Genomic DNA, 26,738 nt, shown 5'->3' on the forward strand with positions numbered 1-26,738 from the left:
CCTGACTACTGAGGGGCACTGACCTCTTTTCCCTTAGAGTGCCAAATAAATGACAACAGCCAACACAGCAGCTGTCTGGTGTGAATAAATACCATTTTTTGGGTCATATCGGCAAAAAAAAAAAAAAGTATTTTTGGTGTGCCACTGAACTTTTGTTTATGTGGGCCGTGAGAGGAAGCAGGCTGAAATCGCTGCTCTACACCAGTGAGTTCACAAAGCAAACATACCATCCTGGGCCTTCCTCCAGGGAAACGCCGTTCTTCATCCTCTGGGTCCTGCCATGCAAAGCCGGGGCCCAGAGCTGGTGCTCACTTCCTCCCATCTCCCCAGATGTGCCACCTCCTGCTGACAGCAAAGTTGGGCCCAGCAGACTCACCTCCTGGCCAGGCCACAGCCTCCCCTGGCGGAATCACCCATAGACTATTCAGAGGGCTTGGCGCCGCAGAGCCGTGGGAAGGGGACCTTTGACTAGTTTCCTAGTGGTTCCAGGGGCATGTAGGAGAATGGGCGAAACAGAGAAACCTGAACTTTCGTACGACTGGTTTAATTTTTTCAGCAGGAAAAAAAGAATAAAGTTACAAGAGTCTTTTAATATTTTCACAATGTTAAAACTAAAACCGAGCTCTAGGCGGTGTAAGTAAATCTAGAACACAAAAGGGTTAAATAAGATTTCTCTTTTAAAGATACAAGAATTTAAGCTTTCCTTACATTTAACAAACTTCACAGAACAGATACTGCAGGGAACAAGCCCCCCACCCCCACCCCCCCGCTCTGCCACCAGGAAGTGAGGGCCGAGCCTGTGTGCTGGGCTCCCCATCGCTGCCTCCAAGCAGCAGCTGGTGGGGCCTGAGGAGGGTGGGGGGCTCGGGGGGCCTCTGGGGGATCAGAGCATGGTGGGGGCCGAGGCAGGCCAGCTCACTGAGAATGGCCGGGGACTGGCCCGAGGGCCGTGGCTTGACAACAGTGGTAAACGTGGGCAGACCCGGCCCCTCTGCCCTGGGCTGCCCTAGAGCAAGACACCGGTCTGGGTCCTGAAGCAAGAATTAAGGCTGGAGATTTTGCAGCAGATTCCACTCTGGTGGGGTTGGGAGGAGGTTGGAAAGAGCATGATTTCCTATTTCCTATTTTGGATTCTGGCCCAAAGAACATTTTCAGTTGCAGGAATTAATTTGCAGACAGAGTTGACCTGCTTGTGGTATAAAAGGGCAAGTTGCTGGGTTAAACTGTTCCAACAGGCTGCGGGTGGACAGATCCGAACTGCCGCTGCAGGAGCGGTTCAGCTCTCACCGCCTGGGTGACAGGGGCTCTGGGCCACGCACACCTGCTCAGCTTATCCTGTCTGCCCCCTTCCCCCCACCTGATTGGTAATGATTCCTAACGTGAGCAAATAGGCCCACCCCCCCCCTTCCCCACCCGCCCGAGCTACTGCACTCCTGTCTGCCCATGTGAAGAGGCACAGGCTGAGCAAGGTGCCCCCCACCTGCTGAGCCAATGTCTCCTTCGGAGCCTGGCCACGGCCACGAGCCACAGTTGTACACAACATGCTGCCCCTGCAGCACATGCTGCCTCCCTCACTAAGCCTGCTGTGTGGCAGGTGTGGACTGCTGTTGCTGGACTACAGGGCTGCAGACGGGGCCAGGCCATCCTCCCCTTGACCCTTGGCACCTGCTGGAAGGGGCAGAGTCTGGGCAGCAGCTCCCCAGGGGCTCTTGTGGGCTATGAAACGTCATTTAAAAAACTCCCAACACAGAACTGTGGCTGCAGAGGCCGACGCGGACCCAGCCTCCCTGCTGTGCTGCTGGGTCTGCATCAGCTGTATGTGATCAACTGCCAGACCCTGTACTTGGCAAGTGGCAAACCAGAGCCAGTGGGTCGGGACAGCCGCGGCGGCCTCTCGTGGCCTGGGGTCCTGTGTAGAAAGGTGGTTCTCGTGGATGGACTAGACTTGAGTGGAGCTAATTTTCAAAGTGAGGTTACTGTTTCTCTTCTCATGTGGTGAGTTTTTTCATAACAAGTCAGGTAAAAAATTTTGTTAAGATTTTCATAATAACCTGCTCCCCCACCCCCAATGAGCTCTGTGGGAGAGCGAGGCCACCACCCAGCCGAGCCACGTGGCAAATCTCAGCAGCCTCCTGTGGCCAAGGCAGCGTGGCCACCAGGCCTCCTGCTGCTGGGACTAAGGATAAGTGAGGAGGTGAAAGGCCGGACATGAACCAGAGTTTTGGCAGAGCCGTGTGCGCTGTGGGGACTGGAACACCAGCTTCTACTCCTCTACGAACTCAGAGTCTCCGTCTGGAACCCTTTCCGCTTAAGGCTTTTTATAAGTTTGACTCCAGCAGTGACAGGTATGTGTTGTTTTAAATCCACTAGCCATGCTCAAAAAAAATATTCTTCATGTTTTAATTTTATACAATGGCTAGCAGGCACCTTAGTAACCAGCCAGAAATCAATTTCAACCACCATCAACCCCTAAACTACAGTACCAGGATGGCTGGCTAAAGAAAGGAAACAGACTGGCTGTGGTCTGATGCGTGCCCAGTAAAGGTGTCTGGCTGACTCTGTCCTAAATAAGGCTAACATCAGTGAACTAAGAACAGCGTCACATGGAGGCCGTGCCGGCCTTCACGAGCACCCCTCCCCAATGCGCTGGCAGGAGCGCCCCACTTTCCGGTCCAGTTTCACCATTTTCATGATGGCTTCCTCTCGGCCTCGGCCCATGTGGTCAAATGTACAGTCATGCTGCTCGGGGAGGCGATGTAACATACAGAACACGTAACCTGCAGAAGCGGAAGAAGCAGAGAAAACAGAGGGTTAGGGTGGCTTCCGAATGCCCAAAGCCCAGCTTTCACTCTGTCTGGAGGGCGGGAGGGCACCTCAGTGGGTGGACAGTCCCAGCAGCAGAGGCTCCTGCTGCTGAAGAGTTTATTACAGAGCCCCCGCCCCTCCTCAGCTCAGTGTAATGTCCTCAGAGGCCGACTGAGCATTTCATGCTGCTCATGCCTGGATGGACCCTGGAGGCAGAACCCAAAGGCGGCTGCTGCTACTGCGGACACACCTTTCCCTAGGAGAAAAGAGGCTCTGAGCTCCTTCCCTCCGACCACCGGGCAGGCGGGGAGCAGAGTCACCAGCTCAGCGTTGTCCCTGGAACATCCGCCCAGGACACCAGCATTTCTCAGAGGAAGTCAGGGAGCAGGCCAAGTGATTACGTTAAAGGACATTCTACCTCCTGTACAGCTAGGGCTTGGGGGATCGTGGGAGTGCTCAAACCATAAGCTGCACGTGAAGGGAGCTCTCAAAGGAAAATGGATTTCAAGTACTAGAAAAGATATTACATCAAAACAGAGGACAAAACGGAAATGCTGAGCTCCATCATCTCCAAGGAGCCTGATGCTTCTAAACTCCACTTGGCAGGTAGGAGGTTGAGGACCCGCACTCAGGCTTGGTCCTCTCTCTGGAGCAGAGAGGTCCGAGGGAGACACTGGTGAAGCTGGTAGAAAAAGGGATGGGGGAGGGGCTGATGCAGTCCCTCTGTGATGGGAAATAATGAGAGGAGGCTCAGAGGACAAAGGGAACATACCTGCATCAGAATGTGACCTGTTCCCTCCCCTCTTCTGATCAACTTCTAGGAATGCTGGTCACTATGTGGATGTGCAAGGTGCACAGACACCTGATATCTCCTGAGCCCTCCCTTTGGGGGAAGGGGTGGTGGTGCTGGGAAGCCCCCTGCCAGTGCTGGCTGGCTCCTCATCCATCAGTTAATTGTATCTCGCCACACCTCAGGGTCCCATGGGCCTAGACCAGGCCCACAGGACCAGCCTGTGGGTGCATCTGAACCCACCCCTAAGCCTCCTCTCCCTGGCCTGGAGCAGGCACCCACAGCAGCCCTGCCACCCCAGGGCTCTCCTCACTCACTCTCCAAGCAGTACCTCTGCTCGGACTTCTTTTCCCCGATGGCCAGGGCAGCCACCCCTTGCAAACTGGGAGCCGTTCCTCTCCACACCCTCAATTTCTGTTCTTTTCAGAGACAAGGGGTAGGGGCAGTGATTTTGGAAGAACAGAAGTTGGAGCAAAGACTGAGTGGCCAGAATGGGCGAACATTTAAACAGCCTTAACTTTTAAACATAAACTTCACCCATAGAACATTCCTCAGCTGCTCTGAGCTCCTGCGTGCACGGGGCACAGGGTACAGGCCACGGGCCAAGCCCAGACTATGCACTGTGCAAGAAAGCGCATTACTTGCTGCTCCCAGGGAGAGCACAGCCATGTGTTTCACTCTAAATTGGGACTAGGTTTAAGGAAAAGAACAGAGATGAAATTTTATCTCCTGAGAAGCTGAGCTCCTATTTGGTCCAAAGGCAAAGTGAAGATTAATGAGCTCACGTGTTCTATTTACTGATGAGTTCATTACTCGAAGCTATTGAATACCAGCTGCCTTTCTCCTAAAGGATTTCCCAGCAGAAGCGTGGATGGCACCTCCCACCTACCAAGCCCAACCATCTTTGTGCAGCAGAGCCCACCTGATGAGGGGAAGCTGCCAGGTCAGGCTTGGGGTTGGCACACCAGCGGTACGGTGGTAGCATTTTATTCCTAGCATCTACAATGAGGGGTGGGAGGGGAGGGCCCCCTGCCCCCCTTCCCTTTAAGATATTGGGGTGATGCAGGAGAATGTCCCAGGAATTGTCTCTCCTGATGAATGGTGCTCGTTGAATACAAGTAGCAGGAAATGGATTGCCTGTGAATTCACATGGACCTGGTTCAGGCTTACATCTCAAGGCAGACTGGAGCGGAGGGAAGACGCTCCAGTGTTGTCCTACCCACGCACCCCACAACTCTGCTTAGCTTGCCTTCCAACAGCTGGGGGGCAGCACCTTAGTGGATCTGAGAGCCCCAGGGGTGACAACCACAGCAACTTCCACATATTCTCGCTACCCACCCAATGATTCTCCATCCAGCCCAACACCCCTCATTTCTCTGCCAAGTTCTGTGAACCTCTATTAAAACACACATGAGCACCTGGCATTTCATTTTTGGAAGGTGAAAACCACTGACCAGCAGCTAAGTTTGGGAGTGGTGCTGGTAAAAGGAGGGTCCACAGCATTGTAACTCACTGGGCAATTTTGGAAAGCTGACTTCCCAAGTGGCTGTGCCGAGGTTATTAGATGGCTTAGAGAAGCTCAGTTCCCATCAGGATCACTCATCAGGAGGAGGATGCAGGCTGGAACTTGTCCCAAATGCTGAACAGGTGTTATCCACGGACAGCAGCCCACCGACAACGTGCATTTCCGCGTCAGTAGTGGGATACAGGAAGGGTGGGAGTGACTCGGGGAGTGGGATGGACCTTTATCCTCGTTCCCTGGTACCCAAGGATCTGTTTCCAGAAACCAGTGCAAGTGTCATGGACTTTCGATGACTCTCTGGTGGAATCTGGAGACTGAGCTGGGTATGGGGAGATGCGTTCAGGCTGCTAGGAAGATGCCTGCCCCTAACTTCAGGGATGAGCGGTGTGAGCACAGGGGACTGACGGCCTCCACCCTGGCCAGGCCATCCTCCACACCAGAAGCCAGTGGGGTCCTCTCCAGAGAAGGTCAAACAAGGCTTCTCCAGAGAAGGTCAAACATGGCTTGCCCAGAGGCACAAAAACACAGGGGACCTGAACTGAGCAGCTGAGCTGTGGCCCAGGCTTTGATGTTATCACACAATTATTTTCCCCTGATTTTAAAAAGTTATTTATCACCTGGCTGGCGTGGCTCAGTTTGAGTGTCGACCTATGAACCAGGAGGTCACAGTTTAATTCCTGATCAGGGGATGTGCAGGGGCAGCTGATCAATAATTTTCTATCATCATTGATGTTTCTATCTCCCTCTCCCTTCCTCTCTGAAATCAATGAAAATATATTAAACAAAAAAAAAAGTTGTATGTCAATGTCGAATTCACTTACTTGTTCATATACACACAACCCATATCTATCACTCCCATTAGGGCCCCGTGGTTCAGCTTCGTGCACTTTTCAGAACAAGTCAGCACACTTTTGCTAACAACAGCTGTGCTTTCGTTACCATGTGTGCTTTGGAGTGATTAGGAGAATAGGAGGATATGAGAAAAAGGATGCTGACCCCCACAAGAGAGGAAAATGTTTTTGAAGATATGACCTGCCTGCAAACTGGGGCCCCACCTCAGCCCTTTCCCTGCTGTGCCACAGGGCCCATGGCATGGAGCCCATGGACTGGTCTGCGTGAAGCACTGGCCTGGGGGAGGCCGCAGGCAGAGCTCCTTCATGGCTGCCAGAGGTGCTCCTGGTAAATGTGCACCACACACTCAAGAACCTGAGTGGGCAGTTCTTTGCTCGCTGGCACTGGAAAGCAATTTAGGATGAGCCCTCAACTAAACAGGGAGTGGAGGGGAGGCTGCAGCTCTGTGAGCAGGTCCCACGTCCCAGCGCTCCGGGCCCCTCTCCTCCTGCCATTACCTGGCACCTGACTGGCCATCATGGCATGGGGAGAGGGACCGGAGGCCAGACCACAGCCGGTGATACCAGGCAGCACCCTGGTGAGCTGGGCTGGAATGCCTCCAGAAAGTCTCCGGCAGCTACACTCTCAGAATGAGAGAACCTTCTTTAACTACACAGGCAGCAACAGAGAAGGGAGAGAATGCCTGTGTAGACAGCCATCACGGCTGAACCACCAGGGCTCATACCTGTGGCTGTGGGTGGCAAGAGATGAGGAGAGATCAGGAGCTTCCCTGACTGTCACCATCAGAGACACAGATTATGGTGTGAGGCAAAAATGCAACCTGAGACCTGGCTAACCCTCTGTCCACAAAGGGTCCCGTGTGAAAGAGAAGCGCATACGCCCTGAACAGAGGCCTGGGGGTTCTCGTGGGAGGACAGGCATTTCAGCAGAGGGTGCTGATGGTAGAAACAAGTGCTCTGGACACGCCCTCCTGACACAGATATGGGGCTGTGACCACTGAGCCATATGCCACATAAACCTGAAGATGCCCAACGTGATGGCCCTGAAAACATTTCCAGCAGAAAGTGGAACTGAGGCTCATTCTCCCAAGATTCGAAGTTCTGACATGTAGGTTTCTACAAACGCTCATTTGATGGGAACCAAACGTCTGACCTGACCCTTCAGCTTTTCAAGTGAACACCTGAAAGTTACACAATTCTTTCACCCCCCTCTAAACTTCACCTCTGCTGACCAGGGTATTCTAAGATGAAGCAATGACGATCAAGAACAACATAAACGCTGCCATTAGGCAGAGATAGCATACACCCAACACCTTGCTCTAAGTGCTTTCACAGTTGCTACAGTATTTCTGTTTCACTTGTTTACAAAAACCAACAGCCATGGCTGCCCAAGAGGAGCACCGAGACAGAGGCCTCGCCCAGGGCCTGAGGAGAAAGGGTCTGTGTCCTTCACCGCTCAGTTCTGGCAGGCGGGCCTAAGGGCAGCTGAACCAGACAGCAGGCCTCATCTGCCAGCTCCCTGCCCTGCCTCGCTGCTCCCTCACCCACAGGCTGGGGCAGTGTAGCCCTTACTTTGGCTGAGGCTCTGGGCCCCCAGGCCAGCACTTCCTTCCAAACCCTAAGAATTAAAAAGGGGTTAGAACTGTCTTTTTCTATGGAATTTCCTAAGGGAGACAAAGAAAGTGCTCCCAGAATTCACATTCAAATTCTAAGTCCTTGTCATTTTTATTTGATCCCCGCCAGACTGAAATGTTGCTTTTCAGCTTTGTCTTGGAATGAAAAGCACAATTTAAAGCTGGCAGAACCAGCTGGATACTTTTGGACTTTAATTGCAGTTGTTTCCTTGAGCTTTCCCCCCACCTCACCCCCCCGACTTGGAGGCCCCCACGTTAGTCAGGGCAGGGACCAGGCAGGCCTCGGCACCAGGGCTTGGTGTTTTTACCTCACTTGCAAGAAATGTTTTACAATTTCTTGTCCATTTGAATTTCATATTGTCAAAGGTTCAAGCAGAATCTAAAAATACCAACAAGCTTTGGGGACCCAGGTTCTGTAGAACCACCACTGGAATGCAGACTGAGCTGGCGGGGCACATGCTATCTGTGCACGGACACGTGGGTCCCGGGGTGCCAGCTGCAGCCCGGCACTGAGGCCCTGGCAGGCGTGGCCAGTGGCCAGTGAGGAGGAAAATCCGAGGCTGCTCCAACAGGTACTCATGTGCTCCAGCAAGCAGAGCCTACCCCAGCCCTTCAGAAACTTCCCAAGACACCTAGGTAAGGACCCCCAAATCTCCACAGGTACCATTTGCTATCTAAAGTGCCCATTTAAAAAATAAATGACAAATACGCCTGATCCATGTGACTGAAATGACCAGGCAAGCTCATTAGAAAAAAAGAATCACATTTTCCAGCAAGTTCAGAGTTTCTTAAAGCTCAGGACAGCTCACTGACCTCATAGCTCATTTGTAAGTACTCATGGGGAACCGCAGGTGGCTACAGGAAAGCTTGCTGGAAAGCATTAGCCATTTATACTCCCACCAGCAGCAATCCCTGGATTACACCACATCCACTGACCCAATGCCCAAGGCAGAATTGTAACACAAGAATGTATTAAAAGATCTTAATGCATTTTACTTCATCAGGCCCAGGATACAGGCAAAGGAGCTGCAGGTGTTTTGAGAATGGGCTGCGTCTACTCTGCATTCTTCTCCACTCCTGGCTTTGCAGGGCGGAGGGACAGCATCACACTCCAGCAAACAGCCTGGATCTCGGCTCCTGAGTTGGCTGACAGTGCCTGGCTGCGCTGGGGGAGGAGGCGGGCTACGGGACAGGTCAGCTGCCCAGGGTGCCAGAACCAAAGCCACAGTGAATTGTCCAGGTGAGCATCGGTACGTGTCTTTCAAAGGAAAGGAGAAGAGCCACTCTACTTGACAATTTAATAAAAACCATTAATCCATACTGAAAACATCCTAAAAGAGAAGCCCTGCCCCCACGATCAATTAAAATACCGGTTAGATACAAGCTAAATGTTAGACCAAAGGCAGTGTGGTAGGAGGCACAGACACAGGACCCTTGTGCAGCTGTGTGCACTACGAGCTTAGTGAAGCTCCCGATACCTTTTCTAAAAGTATAAAAACTTCACCACTCTAGGTGTCCTTTACTGTAGTCTCCCCAGACTGCCCCTTTTTTGCAGAAACTCTAATGACCTCTTTCCTCTCCTCTGTGGGGAATGTGTGCCCTGACCCAGTAATGTCCTCTTCCATCACCCAACCCCGGCAGCCTCACTTTACCTGACATTCAGAGAACAAGTCTTCCCACCCTTCATTGTTGCCTTTAAGAGGACAAACTTATTTGTGCCACTGAGGGTGGGAGTGGGGGTGAGTGGCGTCTGGCAGGGGTGGGGGAGGAGGGTGCCTGCACCACGAAGGACCCTGCACCATCACTCTGACTTGTGAGAACCCTCCTCTGAGCAAGCCCTTTAAGTACTCAGTGCACAGGGAGAAGGAACTGGCTGCAGGCTCACATTATGTTAGGCTGTTTTATCTAGAGACGACACACATTTAAAAACTAAGAGAAAACAGCTCAAGGCAGCTTTTGCTACTGGAATAATGACTTGGTCTTTCAAACATCATTTCATTTCAGTAGCTGAAAGCAGGCAGCATTAGTCTCTTGGTACCTGGGTCAGCTTTTAGGATCTGGAAAACCCTCCAAGGTGCCTTCACTCCTGGCCTCCCACTATGCCCCATGAGAATGGTGAAGTCCTGGCAGAGAACTTGTTTTTTGGGGGTGACTTTCTCCTCTCAGTAGGCTCCTGAATTGTTTGGCTTCCTCTTTCAGCATTTCCATATCCTTTGAAAGATTATCTTCTCTATGCTCAAAGTCAATAATCATCCAAGAGATGCAAATCAAAAGAACAAAGAGGTACCATCTCACACCTGTCAGAATGGCTATCATCAAATCAACAAGTGCTGGTGAGGATGTTGAGAAAAAGGAACCCTCGTGCACTGCTGGTGGGAATGCAGACTGGTGCAGCCACTGTGGAGAACAGTAGGGGGTTTCCTCAAAAAATTAAAAGTGGAACTGTCCTTTGACACAATAATCCCATTTCTAAGAATATATCCCAAGAAATCAGAAGAACCCATCAGAAAGGATATATTCACCCCTATGTTCATAGCAGTACAATTTACAATAGCTAAGATTTGGAAACAGCCTAAGTGCCCATCAGCAGATGAGTGGATTAAAAAACTGGTACATCTACACAATGGAATACTATGCTGCTGTAAAAAAGAAGGAACTCCTACCATTTGCAACAGCATGGATGGAGCTGGAGAGCATTATGCTAAGTGAAATAAGTCAGTCAGAGAAAGATAAATATCACATGATCTCACTCATTTGTAGAATATAATGAACACAAACTGATGAACAAAAATAGATCCAGAGACATATAAGCATCGAACAGATCACCAAACCTCAGAGGGAAGGCAGAGGAGGGTAGGAGGTGGTGGAGTGCTGAGGGGTAAGAGATCAACCAAAGGACTTGTATGCAATCATATAAGTGTAACCAATGGACACAGACAGTAGGGGAGTAAGGGCATGTCCTGGGTGGTGGGAGCAGCCGTGGAGAGGTTAATGGGGGGGAAAAGGAGACATATGTAATACTTTAAACAATAAATAAATTAAAAAAAGATATTATCTTCTCAAACAGAAACGTCTCCTAGAAAACCAGCTCCAAAGATACAGTGGAGACAAGAGAAAGGGCCGTACCATTTTACCAAGAGCCACGGAGGGCACAGCCTGGGCCCGTGGCTTGGCTAGGGAAGTGTGGCCTTTTTGGCCATCCCTGAAAGCTAATTTGGCAAGAGCCAGTTCATCCAAGTCACAGAATATCCAAGTGGCAATGCCATTGGGGGCATCAGACTGAAGATGCCATGTGTCTCTCTCCAGAACAACACTTGGGAAAGAAATGAATACTCCCCACATTTTCTCCAATGGCCTTTCAATCCACATGCTGGGTGGCAGGGGAGCATAAAAACGACAGACAAAAGCTGGGAGAGACCTATAGCTTAGTCCCACCCCTACTGCTATGGCAAGTCCCTCCACATGGGACCCTCAAGTCCTCTCTGGGTAATCCAGCGAGGCAGGCACTCGGGCTTTGAGCCTGGAGTCTTAGAGCCCCATTCAGCAGCACAGCTTTAACAGCTGTGTGGTTGCAGGTAAGCTACTAACCTCTGAGAGCCTCAGTTGTGGTCCCTAGAAAATGGGGCTATTATGAGCATCAAAACAGCTGGTGCACATGAAGTCCCTGCACAAAGGAGGTTGGCTGTTACTGGGGTGGCTCTTCCAGCCATTGTCATCCTGTCCCTTACACAGTACAACTAACACACCTGGCTTCAAGGCAGGGAGACATCTCCTCCCCTACTCTGCCCCCACTTTTACTTCTCAGTCTCGACTGGTTCCCTTTTCCTTTGAAAAGCCACTACTGACAAGGAGAATGAACAAGGAAATCTTCCTCTGGACATGTGATACACAAGTTTCCACAAACCTCTCTGTACAGACTGTACATGCATGCTAAGTGACAAGCTCTGTTAAGATTTCTGTTGAAGATATTCAAATTTTAGAGAAACATGATTTAAATATATGAAGACTACACAAGGCAGCCTGAAGAGCGCTCAGTGGGTAGGGACACCATGAAAGGGACTCAAGAACTTTCCAAGGACAGCAAAGCATGCTTCTTTGCTCTGGTGGGGGCTTCCCCACAGGCATGGCTGAGAATTCTGCAAGCCGCTTTCATAAGCAGAGGCAGAGCGCGTGCATTCCCAAGTTCAGCCATGGCCTGGCGGGTGTTGAAGAGCCCTATGTCTGTTTCTCGGAGACTGTGGGGCTGGGAACTGCAGTTAAAGGATGAGTGGGAGGAAGCAATGGGTTTGCAATGTGGACACTGCAAACCACCTACGTTTAACCCAGACTGTCCAGCACCACGTGCACTTGTCTGATGTGCTTCTTTTAAGAATGAAAAGTTCACATGCTTCTTGTTTTCACAATACCTCCAAAAGGTCATTCTGAGGACCTTGAGAGTGTAAGCAGGATTCTCTATTTTCACAAAATTTGAGCTGTAGGGTCACAAGTCCCACAACAGCTGCGGTCCACTATTGTGTGTGTGTGTGGGGGGGGGTGCGGGGTGCGGGCGGGGAGCGAAGCTGGCTTCTGGATTCCCCATGTTTAAAGTTAGTTTATTTAAACACACCAGTGACAGAAGACCGTTTTAGCTGCAGACATCAGCTCAAATTTTAGGTCAGATTATGGATTATACAGTAGTTAAACTTCTCACTGAATGGACAGACCACTCCAGGATTGTAGAGACTTCCTATCTGGGGAGTCGGTGGGGAGGGTGGGCTCAGATATGAAAACTTCAGTGGTTACTGTCTGGATATAAAAAACCACCAGGAATGGAGCCTGAGCATTGCTAATCCAATGAGCCCTTTCAGTTCTCACTGACAGTACCTGTAACGGCTGACTACTCCCACAGGCCCTGTGACATGCCTGCTTTCCTTGTTTTCCTTCTTCTCTGGTAGCTCATCTACTGCCCTTAAAACATTATAGAACGATCCAGTGCTGGACTCTCTTTTTGTCTCACCACATGCTCTCCCAAAGTTTAATGTCCTAACTATACATGCTAACAACCGAAATTTCTCTCTACCCAGACCTCTCTTTGGAGTTTAATGACTCTGTATCCAATTACCTACTTGGTATCTTGGATATCTGACTTAAGATGTCCAAAATGGGACACTTGCTACTACTTCTCCACAAATCTGCTTCTCCTTCAGTATCCCCCATTCCACGAGAACATGGCCACCATGCAATGCAGGCAGTGGCTCATGACACAAACCTGGAGTCATCACTGGTATCTTCTTCATTATTACATTCAATTACAAAGTCGTGTGGGATGCTATTTTCAAAAATCAAATCCATTCCCTTCTTTTTTTAAAAAATAAATCTTTATTGTTCAGATTATTACAATTATTCCTTTTTTCCCCCCCATAGTTCCCCTCCACCCAGTTTCCACCCCACCCTCTGCCCTTACCCACGCCCACTGTCCTCATCCATAGGTATATGATTTTTGTCCAGTCTCTTCCCGCACCCCCACACCCCTTTCCCCCGAGAACTGTCAGTCCACTCCCTTTCTATGCCCATGATTCTATTATATTCACCAGTTTATTCTGTTCATCAGATTTTTTATTCATTTGATTTTTAGATTCACTTGTTGATAGATATGTATTTGTTGTTCATAATTTTTATCTTTAACTTTTTCTTCTTCTTCCTCTTCTTAAAGAATACCTTTCAGCATTTCATATAATACTGGTTTGGCGGTGATGAACTCCTTACCTTTTTCTTATCTGTGAAGCTCTTTATCTGACCTTCAATTCTAAATGATAGCTTTGCTGGGTAGAGTAATCTTGGTTGTAGGTTCTTGCTATTCATCACTTTGAGTATTTGTTACTCCCTTCTGGCCTGCAGAGTTTCTGTTGAGAAATCAGCTGACAATCGCATGGGTGCTCCCTTGTAGGTAACTAACTGTTTTTCTCTTGCTGCTTTTAATATTCTCTCTTTGTCTTTTGCTCTTGGCATTTTAATTATGATGTGTCTTGGTGTGGTCCTCTTTGGATTCCTTTTGTTTGGGGTTCTCTGCGCTTCCTGGACTTGTAAGTCTATTTCTTTCACCAGGTGGAAGAAATTTTCTGTCATTATTTCTTCAAATAGGTTTTCAGTATCTTGCTCTCTCTCTTCTTCTGGCACCCCCATAATTCGGATGTTGGTACGCTTGAAGTTGTCCCAGAAGCTACTTACACTATCTTCATATTTTTGGATTTTTTTCTTTTTGCTTTTCCAGTTGGGTGTTTTTGCTTCTTCGTCCTTCAAATCTTTGACTTGATTCTTGGGATCCTCTAGTATCCTGTTGGATCTCTGTATATTATTCTTTATTTCAATCAGTGTATAATTAATTTCTAGTTGGTCCTTTTTCATATCCTTGAGGGTCTCACTAAATTTATCAACGGTTTCTAGAAGATTCTTGAGTAACCTTATAACCGTGGTTTTGAACTCTATATCCAGTAGTTTGCTTTCCTCCATTTCTTTCATTTGTGACATGTTTCTTTGTCTCCGCATTTTGGCTGCCTCCCTGAGTTGATAGAGTGGCTTTGTGTGCTAGGTGTCCTATAGGGCCCAGTGGCTCAGCCTCACCAGTTACCTGAGGTGGACACTCTTGGTGCACCCCTTTGTGGGCTGTGTGCACAGTCTTGTTGTAGTTAAGCCTTGATTGTTGTTGGTATCACTGGGAAGAATTGACCTCCAGGCCAATTGGCTGTGAGGATCAGCTGTGTCTACGATGGGAGAACTTCTGTGCTGAAGACACCCTTATGAGGTAAGACTTGCTTCAGTGGGGCTTTGGTGCTCACTGAGTCTGCCCCCACACCCTTATGGATCTGAGGAGTTGTAACCTGGATGGTCCCACTCTGATCCCTGGGTACACTGGCTCTTGGATCTCCAAGGAGGTGCTAATTTGGCCTCTGCCTGAGGCCACCCAGCAGGAGCTATGGAGAGATCTGCAGATTCCTCTTCTTTGTTTGTGTTTTGGAGGTCTCCAGATGAGGCCCAGCTGTGAAGCAATGCAAGCTGCTGTGGGGCTTTGGGCCTTCTTTTGGAGGTTCTGGGTCTCTCTGACTCAGCTGCAGTTTGTTAGGTAAGTTTACATTTCAAAGGACCAGGCCATTCATATGCAAAAGCCTCTGTGCACAGCTTGGATGGGGCAGAGCAAACAGCAATGGCTTCCCATCAGCCCTGCCCTAAGAGGCCCCCAGGTCTCAGTGTCCCTTGGTAATCGCTGCAAGCACCTCTGAGAGAAAGCCTCCCTCGAGTTCCGCCCGCTGCCAGACAGTCCAGTTTCTCCCCGGATGAGTCTGGGTCCCCAGAGTCTCGCCCAGAACTGGAGTTCAGAGCAGTCGGGAGAACTGGAGTTCAGAGCAGTCGGGAGGTTGTGTCTCCCTCCAGACTGAAAAAGCCAGCCATGTACTCAGTTGCCAGCCCTCTCTGCGTGCGCGCGTGCCTTCGTACCTCTGCACTTCACTTCCGCAGCTCCTCTGAGTCTCAGTGTGTTTTTCTCTTTCCTTCTAGTTGTAGAATTTCCACTTAGCCAGCCTTCCTGTGGTTCTGGATGATGTCCGTTTTGTCTTTTAGTTGTAGTTTTGAAGTGGTTGTGCGAGGCAGCAAGTTCAGGTGTTTACCTATGTCGCCATCTTGGTTTCTCCCATTCTCTTCTTTCCTCTCTACTATCACCATCTGGTCAAAGCCCCCCGTAATCTCTTGCCGAGGCTGCTGCACAAGCCTCCTATAGGTTGTTGCCCCAGTGAAATTCATCCTCTTCACAGCAGCAAAGTGATTCCATCCACCCCTATTTGTGATTGGTGACTCATATTTAAACCCTTTAACTGTTTCCCAAGAATTAGGATGTCACCATCTCAGTATCCTCTTGTTTCTGCTGCCTTTTTCGCTCCCCTTGTGCCATTCACTTTCTAGTAACTCTATGCTCTAGACCAGTGGTCGGTTTGCCGCTCTGTTGACTAATGAGTTTGCCAACCACTGCTCTAGACACACTGACCAGCTAATTAAGGTCTTGCTACTTCAGGCCTGTTTCAACAGCTCTTCCTCAAGAAGACCTTCCTAGACCATCAGAGTAGGCTAGGACCCCATTATATGCTTTTATGGTATCTTGGACTTTTCCTTCAGTCATTAGTCACAATTATAATCATAAGGTCATCTATATAATTTTTTCATTTAACATGTTTCCCCGACTAGACTTCATGAAAACAAGAACCATGCTTCTGTGATTTAACACACATCCCCTATGCCTAGAACAATGTACAGCTCACTCAAAACACTTTGGTTGAGTGAATGAGTGAGAGGTTAGTTACAATAGACTATGTTTTCTGAAGCTCAGGGGACAAGTGAAAGCCAGTTAAGAGCTCAAATGGCCAAATCCAATATCCTCATCCAGCCTCAGCAGCATGTGTCTACTGTTCCCTCTTTGCTGAAGCACTTCCCTCTCTCGCCTTCCGCGATGATCATGCTCCTCGATTTTCCTCCCACCTGGATGGGTGTTGCTCCTTGGAATTCTTGACTAGCTTCTCTTTTAAAAACCACCACAGAATGTGGCCTTTATGCATCTTCTCCTTTTATATTCCCTCCTTTAAGTGTCTCACCCAGACCGAGGGCTTCAAGTATCATCTAAATGTTGATGTCTCTTGAATTTGTTTCCATCCATAAATACTTCCCCTAAACGCCAAACTCCTATATCCAACTGCCTACATGACAAGCACCTCCAACTAGACTGGCTGCTAGGAATCTCGACATGCTCAGGACAGAACCCCCAACCCTGACTTCTGTATCGGCTCATCTTCTCATCGTCCCTGCCTCAGCGAGGCACACCACACCCACACAGTCCAGGCCACACCCAGGACTTGTCCTCGGTTCCTCACTTTCCCTAGCTCCTCACATCTTCTTTAGTAATCTTGTTGCTGTCCCTCTAAGTGATGTCCTGAATCTGCCCAGTCCAGGCCACACCCAGGACTTGTCCTCGGTTCCTCACTTTCCCTAGCTCCTCACATCTTCTTTAGTAATCTTGTTGCTGTCCCTCTAAGTGATGTCCTGAATCTGCCCTGCTTCTCTCAAACATCCTGTGGCAGGATGGGTGCAGCATGCTGATGGAACGGGAAGAAAGGTAGCAGGCTGGACACGACATGACAAGGCCACGCCACTCCTGGAGCCTACAATGAGTCTCCCTGCTGCCTTCCAAGGCTTCTCCCTCACAGCAGTTAGAGGGATTTCTTTCTTCTTTGCTTTTTTAGGGTAACTAATCTGAAATGTGCTTTTTAATATTTGTTAATTAATTCCCCTTTGAGTAGGTAATACATGGGTATAATAGAACTCCATTTGTATAAAATAATATTCAGCAAAATAAGTTTCCCACCCCATTCTCTCAGTTTCTCTCCTCAGAGGCAAAGCAACCACCACTACCAGTTCTTATGTGTTCTTGAGAGTCTCTGCATACACAAGCAGTTATGTCTCTCTCCCAAAGGGATATTTTAAAAATGTACATCAGATCTTGTCACTCCTTTGCTTCAAACCCTTCAATGCCTTCCCACAACTTTAGAATATAATTTCTAATTCCTTGCAAAAGCCTACTAGACCCAATGGGTCCCCCCACCTGCCTCTGCACTCTCCTCATGCTCTATGCTCCAACCCCAGAGCCACCTTTCTGGTTCCAGATATGCCAGTTTGTTCCTCCACGGCCAACATTGTTCTTTCCATCTAGCACACGTCCCTCCCAGCTTTCGGATGGCTGGCTCTCCCAGCTTCTATGTCTCAGCTCAGCTTTCTCCTCCTTCCAGATGCTGGCCTCCCCTCTGGAAGCTGCCTTGTGCTTTCCTCATTCTCTGCCATTCTGTTACATCATGGCACTTACTCTCATCAGAGGACTTTATTTACCTGTTCCCTGCGTACTGTTATTCCCTGCTATTCCTCTGAAACGCAATAAAGATCAGTAAGTAGACTAAATAAGTAAATAATTTAAGTAAATATTTGCCTAATTAAAAAGAGAAAAAATTAATTCTAGCAATAAAAGGATGTTTAATGCTGGTAACAGTATCACCACCACCCTGTCTACTTCCAATTGCCTGGGTGAACAGGGCTACAGTGAGCACAATCTAAAAGCTACTGTCTGGTCCTAGGCTGGTTTGGCTCAGTGGTTAGAGTGTCAGCCCACGCACTGAAGGGTTGTGGGTTCGATTTCAGTCAAGGACACATACCTTGGTTGCAGGTCAATCCTCAGCCCCAGCCAGGGTGAGCAGAGGAGGCAACCAAACGATGTTTCTCTCTGTCTTGCCCCCCCCCCCACCCAACCACAGCTCTCTCTAAAAATCAATGGAAAAATATCCTCAGGATTAATTTTAGAAAAGCTATTGTCTGGTTGGGGAATATTCCATTTTCTTACTTTCCTAATTATGCTTTTCTACTGCCCATTATTCCCTGTATGAGCCTATATTTGCTGAGGTCGCTCTGAGAGGCAACCAAAAAATGTCCACAATGTCATCAGATGCTCTCTTGCAATTAAAACTTTGCTGTAACTTATGATCACAAATTCGGGAAGTACAGATAATGAAGAGCTGAACATAATCATATAGTCCCACTGACATTCATTTCCTACTCTACCCTATTTAGTCAGTTACCCCAGAGTCCCTGGAAAATTAATCCTGGGGCAACACTTCAGTTCAAGGAAAGAGCAATTTAATTGATGCAAGAGTATTAACACAATGCAGACAGCTCTGTAGCTTATGGGGATGGTCCCGGGGAGGGCACATGCAGTGGCTGACCTTGGCCTGCACTTCCTGGGAGACCTCAGAGTCAGTGCACCTGGTGAACAGCATCAGACATGCTGGATTACAACCTAACCACTTCCACAAGTGACACACTCAAGGGGTGGACTCAGTGGGCAACAAAGCCCCACTGAAGCAAGTTGTGTGGTTAGTTCCTGCACAGAAGCTCCTCTGCTCTTGTCGCAGATGGTTACCACAGCTGATGGGCCTAGGCATCAATCCCTCCCAGTGACATGCCGACAGCAATTGAGGCTCAGCTACAACAGAAGGGTGCGCACAGCCTACATAGAGGGCCCAGCTCAGGTGACTTGGGGAGGCTGTGCCACTGGGCTCTACAGCACACCTACTACATTAGGCCACTCTACCAAGACCAATAGACATAGTAGTTCTACCTAATACATAAAAACAAACACAGGGAAGAAGCCAAAATGAGGAGACAAAGGATGCTCAAGGAACTTAGTGAGATCATCAACAGTATGAAAAAGGACATGGAAATCATAAAAAAGAACCAGTTAGAAATGATGAATACACTAACGGAAATAAAAAATAAATTAAAAAGAATCAACAGTAGAGTAGATGTAGCAGAGAATCAAATCAGCAGTTTGGAAGAGAAGGAAGCAGAATACATACAATCAGAACAGCAAAAAGATGAAAGAATCTAAAAAACTATTATGATATGTAAAGAGATTCTGGGACAACTTTAAGCATACCAACATTCACATCATTGGTGTGCCCAGAAGGAGAAGAGAAAGACCAAATAACTGAAAACATATTTCAAAAAACAATGATAAAAAACTTCCCTAACCTGGTGAAGAAAATAGACATGTAAGTCCAGAAAGCACAGGGAATCCCAAACAAGATGAACCCAGAGGCACACACCAAGACATGTCATAATTAAAATGCAAAAGGTTAAAGACAAAAAAGAGAAGTTTAAAAACAAGAGAAAAGCAGTTAGTTACCTACAAGGGAGCTTCCATAAGACAGGTGATTTCTCAATAGAAACTTTGCTAAGTGATGAAAAACAAGGACCTACAACCAAGATCACTCTACCCAGCAAAGCCATCATTTAGAATCAAAGGTCATATAAAGAACTTCCCAAACAAGAAAAAACCAAAGGAGTTCAGCATCACCAATCCAGTATTGTAAGAAACTAGAGGCTCGGTGCATGGATTCGTGCACCAGCGGGGTCCCTTGGCCTGGCCTGCGCCCTCTCGCAATCTGGGACCCCTTGGGGGATGTCAGACTGCCAGTTTCGGCCAGATCCCTGCAGGCCAGGCCAAGGGACCCCACCAGTGCACAGATGCACCAGGCCTCTAGCATGCATATAAGGTCTTTGGTTAATCTCTTCCAGCCCTTCCCCCTCCCCTCTGAGATTCATCAGTCTGTTCCATGTTTCCATGCCTGTGCATTGAGCGTCTGCCCCCTGGTGGTCAGTGCACACTATAGCTTCCGATCAAATGGTCGAATGGTCAGCCGGTGGCTTAGGCTTTTATATATATAGATGTTAAAAGGTCTTCGTTAAGAAGAAAAAAGGATAAAAATATGAATAAAATGGCAGTAAATACATATCTATCAACAATTACTTTAAATAAAAACAGATTAAATGCTCCAATCTAAAGATGTATGATGGCCCTAGCCAGTTTGGCTCAGTGGATAGAGTGTTGGCCTGTGGACCGAAGGCTCACAGGTTCAATTCCTGTCAAGATCATGTACCTTGGTTGCAGGTTTGACCCCAGCTCCAGTCGGGGAGCATGTGGGAGGCAACCAATCGATGTGTCTCTCTCACAGTCTCCCCCTCCCTTCACTCTCTCTAAAAACCAATGGGAAAAAATATCCTTGGGTGAGGATAATAACAACAAAAAGACATATGATGACTGAATGGATAACGAAACAAAGCCTTACATATGCTGTCTACAAGAGACTCACTTCAGATCAAAAGATACACAGTAAGTGAAAAGAAATGGAAACAACCACATGCAAAAATCGGAGCAGCAATACTCATATGAGACAAACTAGGTTTTAAAAGAAAGGCTATAAGATAAAAAGAAGAACCCAGCAATTCTTCTTTTGGATATTTATCCAAAGAAAACCAAAACACTAAATCAAAAAGAAGTGTACATTTGTGTTTATTGCAGCATTACTTGTAATAGCCACAATATGGAAACAACCTAAGTGTCCATCAATAGATGAATGGATAAAGATGTGGTACATATATACAAAGGAATATGATTCAGTCATAAAATCTTGTCATCTGCAACAACAAGGATGCACCTAGAAGATATTATGCTGAGTAAAATAAGTCAGACAGAGAAAGACAAATGCCAGATGATTTCACTTACATGTGGAATTAAAATAAATAAATAAATAAATAAATGAACAAGAAGAACAGAAACAGACTCATAGATACAGAGAACATTTTGATGGTTGCCAGATGGGGGGAGGTTAGGAGAGACAGGCAAAAAAAAATGAAGGACTTTAGAAATAAAAAGTGGTAGTTATAGAATAGTCATGGGGATGTAAAGAACAGCACAGAGAATATAGTCAATCTATGTATATAAAAGAATAATATGCTAAGTGTCCGACTGTCTGACCCGTCGCTATGATGTGCACTGACCACCAGGGGGCAGTAGCTCAACGCAGGAGCTGCCGCGACACGCAAGGGCCGGCACCATGGACCTGGTGTGCTTCTCCACTCGGCTTCCCCACCACCCAGGAGCAACACCCCACCGAATCGCAGCCAATGCTGCCAAGACCCCAGGGCACAAAATGAGGCCTACAGCCCAGCCCAGCCCAGAAATGGTCACTGTGGGCTCTGGGTAATGATGTCATTTAGCAACGCCTGACTTCCTCTCCCTAGCGACTAGCCGCCTTGGAGTTTCTTCAGCCCAGGAACATGACTTCTTTGATAGCCAGGTGAAAACATTTTGCACTGTAACCAAATGTCTGTGAAGCATTTTCCCATGCCTCATCTCATTTGATCCTCATAGAAGTCCTAGAGTAGGTAAATAGGAGACTCGGTGGAATCCTATTTTCTTTTCATTACCTGGAAAACGGAGATTTAGAAAGTTTAGAAACTTGACCTGACTGAAATGAAGAAATGGTGGACCTTGAAAATGACTTCAGGTTTTTTTACTGCATAGAATATAGTCAAACACTGCTGTAGTTAAATATTTTACCCTTTGTTCTCCCTGTGTGATCTACAATAATAATCTGCTTCATGTTGGTATTTACTGCTGTGTTGCTGACAATTACCTGAAAGAGAAGTTGGGGTGCTTCATTGGGCTGAAAAAAGTTTAGCTAAATCAGAAAGCAGGTCTAATTAAGCATGTTTATTCTATATATATAAAAGGCTAAGTTGACTCACACATGTGCAATACATATAAAGCTCTTGCTAGTGCCAATCACACTTGTGTGTTTCGAGCTGTCATTGTCGATTGTGAATTTGGTTGGCACTTCTATTATAGAGAAAGGGCGAATAGCGATATTAAAATATTTCTTCTAAAAATAAATTAGCCTGGCTGGTATGGTGCAGTGGATGAGTATTGACCTATGAGCCAGGAGTTCACAGTTCAATTCTGGGTCAGGGCACATGCCAGTTGTGGGCTCGATCCCAAGAGTGGGACATGCAGGAGTCAGCCAATCAATGATTCTTTCTCATTGATGGGAGAGATGTTTCTGTCTCTCCCTCTCCCTTCCTCTCTGAAATCAATAAAAATATACTTAAAATTTAATTAACTAGTTAATTTAAAATTTTTAAGAGTATTAATTTTAATACTAATTAGTATTATTAGTATTAAAATCTGGAACATTTTCCCCTTCCTGAGTCAATCTGTAACACTGTAGTGCACAGCTCTAGAGAATACATGTCATCCTGTGTATTAATCACAAGGGTGCACAAACTCCATCGTGTACTGACTCACAGCTTCCATCTCTCAGGGGCTACTGGGCTGACATGGCTCAAGAAGAAGAGTATGTGTGTGTGGAGCAGTTGCCTGAGGCTGCACAGGAGGTGTCCTTATAATCCAGTGAGAAAAAGGCCTGCTCAGCTCCTCTAGAAACAATTGGGCCACTGCTAGACTAAGCCTCCTTAATCCATGGGAAATGTCTTCAATAGCCATTGCCTTCTACTCCCAGGTTATGGCTTAACAACAACCCATCTCCTCTATCAAAGCAGTACCTTGATTGATACGTAACAGAAAAATTTGGAGGAGAGCATCTAGCACCTATCTGGAACACTTCCCCAGCTCCCCTGCAGCCTGAATACTCTTCAGGAGGACTCATCAGAATAAATGAAGCAGGCCTAGCTGGCTGCTGCTGAAGAGAGCCATCAGGGGAATTCTACACAGACCTCCGGTGTCATTTGTCTCCCACTTGTCCACCCAGGCACTGCACATTTTAGCATGTACAACAGTTGTTGAGAACCCATGATCATGTATAAGGAGGTATAAGCAAAGAGGGGCACTCCTTGCCATCTCCTCTTTCCAACTATGCCCAGGCACTGTGTTGGGGCAGAGAATAAAATAGTACAGGTGGCTCTACCTCACAACTCCATAGGCAGCAACAGAGAAAGAGAACACCCTTCAACTCTCCGGAGGGAATAGAAAGTAGCATCCTCCTAAGAGCACACCACCCTTGAGTAAATGCCACTGTGCTTCCCATACCTACCATACCGCCATTTCTGTCCTCCTCACATCTCCTTACATTTCTAGTCCTCTACTTAGTTTCCTTCCTTTTTCTCTCCAACAACCTCCCCCCCCCCCCCCCGCCCTCGCCCCGCTTTGTTTCCCAAGGTGCTTCAGTAGCTATAGTTGCCGTAACTCCTGACCTGACAGAGCAGGGTGTTTTCTGGACAGCAGATCCAGGGCAGGCCAAGTCTGGTGATGCTCCTAAGAATCCACACCAAGCAGCTTCTATGTGTGCACCTCTCATCCATCTGCAGAGCCCACAGGAGATGCCTGCATTTCCTACTGAGTTCTGCCTCACCCTGATAGTGGGAATAATGTCTGTACAAATAAGGAGATGTGGAAAGGGGAGTAATTCCCAACAGAAGCCAGCTGATCCAATTATTTTAGGCACTTCTCCAATGAATTACAGGGCTAACTCATGCACCCTTTTCAGGTTTTGGCCTCTTAACTTTGTTCCAATATTTCATGGTCAGCTTTGACTACCCAAATCTGCAGTGGGACAGCTCCTCTTCCCAACAGCTAGGAGAGACCATCTCTCAGCACTTTCCCCCACCTATCCAGCCCTTGTTTGAATCATTATGTCTCATGCCCTTTGTGGGTCCTGTCCCAGAGGCATGACTTTCAGTCTCAAGAGTTGACTCTCACACAGTGCCTAGTGACATCAGGCACTGTGTGAGAGTCAACAACCCACAAACACTTGCTGTACCTGAGGCTCCGGTTTGTGGGCAGATGTACTGAGCTCTGAGATGGGCTTCTCCACATCTGCCTTCCAAAAGACAGCAGCACACCCCAATTCAATTCTCTTTTTTGTACAGAAGCACAATTATCAACCAACACTGGAGAGCTTGTGTTGCTATTTGTCACAGTTGTATTCAGGCTCATTGCCAGGAAGAAGATAGCAAAGCTAGAGGCCAGGCTTTTCTTAGAGTTTGCCTCTCTAGGGCCCAACAGTTGAGGAGTAAGGGCTATCATGTGATCTTATCAGAATCTTGGTCTGCTTAGGTAAATGCACTTTTCAGAAGCAGAAACAAACTTCATTGATATTGATGTCTTCAGAGGGAAGATGCTATAGAAATATCATCTAATAAATAAAGAATTCAGGCTCTGGTGTAGGGCTGTCAGTCCAGCAAAGGAAAGAAGCAATCAGGCTCAAGAATCAAAAGTATTTACTGGTCATCTGTGCACTATTTACAGACTCTAGTTTTGGGGACAGGAGGAGGAGAAGGGAAAAAAGAAGTCACTAGCTCCTGCCCTTAAAGACAGCTGGAGATGAACAGAGAGGAAAACAGCTGAAGGACATAAGCAGCAAAGCAAGAAATCAACTGCAAATAAAATCAATACAATCCAGCTATGTGTAATAAATTGGGGGCACTGAGGGGAGGTCAACAGCATAAGGTATCCAGGAGGAGATAAGTTTTCAAGGAAAATGAGGACATGAATTAGCAATCAGGAGCAAATGGAATGTCAATAAGAATTAACTGTGGCTCATATTACCAGGTGCAGTGGGAGACAAAATGTGGCAATACTGGCCCTGTCCTGCAGAAGCACCTATCTAGATGGAGGGACAAGTGGCATATGGAGCACAACGGAGCAATGCACTGGGATGATATTAACACCAGTTCTGGTGGGTCACACAGTAGGTCACAATGTTCAATAAAAAGCATCTCTGAAATGTGGGGTACTTAAGGCCTAGGCTAAGATCTATATGGCTGAAAATGTAGACAACTCATGCTACAGTCATCTCCTCACTGTTGAGGGCAACCCACAGGACATAAAAGTGGTGGGATTCTGGGAGTTGGACAGACCTGGGTTCAAATGCCGGAAACTCAATTACTTAACTTTAAAGCTTGAGTGTTCAACTCTGTAAAAAGGGAATATCATTTGTCCACTGATACTTTTATAAGGATCAAATGATATAACACATTTCAGGCATCCAGTATATAACAAGTGCTCAATAAAGCTGTTCTTTTTCATTCACCCAGAAAATCACAATGGTGATGAGACAGGGTTCACTCATTTGTTCAAATGTTTACTAGCATCACTACATGCCAGGAACTGAAGTAGGAATGGGAGTCACCCAAGAACATTATATGGTCCCTCCCCCTTTCAGGAAGGATAGACATGTAGATAAGACAATTGCAATATGTTATGAGAAGTATAGCAACGGAGGCCAACCATGATCTCTGTAGAAGAGAAGACTTTTGAGCAGTCTCAGAAAGACATTAGCAAGGGAAGGGTTTTGGTAAAAATAAATAAAAAATAAAGACACCCAGATTTTGTGAGGGCCTCTGATGAGGAAAGCTGTGGAGACAAATACCAAGGCCAGTCCGGCATTTCTGTGCCCCACCTTGTCCTTGATGCCCCTACACCAGTTCTTTATCTCTGTGAATGACCTTGCCACAGCAGTAACCAGGGTGCTGGAAAGCCAAAGCCACTGCATTCAAGTATCAGAAGAGCAGAGTGAGGAGCAGTGAGGATGGGTTATTCAAGGAAACTCGTTTTAGTTCAATGGAAGCAGCAAGCACCTGGCCAGTCTAAGCTGCCTGGCAACAAGACATGCCATACTTCCTACAGGCCAGAGATGTACACAGTGTCTGGATTAACAGCCAGGACACTACTGATGTGGTTTCTGCTGCATCAGTTCAGGAGGCTGGATGGGCACCAGATAAGTCACTCAAGTGCTTAGATTTTACGTCAGAAAGTGACAGGTTGCCAGGCATGAATGGAGATTAATGTGGTTTCTTTCACACAATAGGTCTATGACCACCAAAAAGCCCATCTTATTCATGTGCCAGACAAATCATAGGTTTTATTTATGCAAATACACCCATCCCAAAGTTAAGTATTTAAGTAAACCACACATATCAAATAATTTTAATTAGACTAAGCAAGCAATGCTACCCAATCTGATAGTATATACAAGGATGGGGCAAAAGTGGGTTTACAATTGTTCGTATGAAAAATAATACAATAATTAATAAATAATACAATAATAAACTGTGTTTTGCATGTTCATAATTGTAAACCTACTTTTCCCCTCCTCTGTATATCTTGTCTGATTTTACTCCCCTCTACCAATAAAAATTCAAGGCAGATAAAAGTATGTAATCCTATATAATAAAAGGCCAGGGACCATAAGCATAACGACCGGAACAACCACTCGACCAGTTGCCATGAGGTGTACTGATCACCTCTTGGTCCTCCCCCCACCTCTCCCACCTACCCACCCCTGCCCACAGGCAAACGGGGAACCATGGGGAGGTGGGTGGGTGGCAGCAGGGTGGGACTAGGGACTAGCGAGCAGGTGGAATGGCTGACCTCTTGGTCCCTCCACCCAGCCTGCAGGCTCCGATGGATCAGCGATGGTGAACAGGGGAACCAGGGTGGGTGGCCAGAGGACCGGGCTGGCTCTCAGGCCGTTGGGATTCCCAGCTCATTCCCGGCTGCTCAGGGGCTCAGGCTGGTGGGAAAGCGGGCGCCAGTGACTTCACCTCCATGTGCACGTGCCAGGCTGGCCGCTGATGGAACGCGCTGCCCACTCGGGGCCACTCACGCAGGCACCGCCACTGCCGCCGCCATTGCTGCCACCGCCGCTGCTGCTGGGGCTTGCGGCACTGACGGAAACTGCGGGGTGCGCCCGCGACCTACCTGCCCCAGCGGCGGA

General features: G+C 47.5%; 1 protein-coding gene across 1 annotated transcript in view; it reads right to left on the reverse strand.

Moving 5' to 3' along the window:
- Positions 1-528: 528 nt before the first annotated feature.
- The window catches only part of ZFAND3 (zinc finger AN1-type containing 3), a 390,067-nt gene continuing 363,857 nt past the window's right edge, over positions 529-26,738 (reverse strand). The window contains exon 6 of the mRNA XM_080665255.1: positions 529-2,777. Within this exon, the coding sequence (XP_080521381.1) occupies positions 2,623-2,777 (155 nt within the window). The 3' untranslated portion in view covers positions 529-2,622. The remainder of the gene's footprint in view (positions 2,778-26,738) is intronic.

This window comes from Plecotus auritus (genome assembly GCF_963455305.1).
Source record: "Plecotus auritus genome assembly, chromosome: 4".
Classification (NCBI taxonomy): domain Eukaryota; kingdom Metazoa; phylum Chordata; class Mammalia; order Chiroptera; family Vespertilionidae; genus Plecotus; species Plecotus auritus.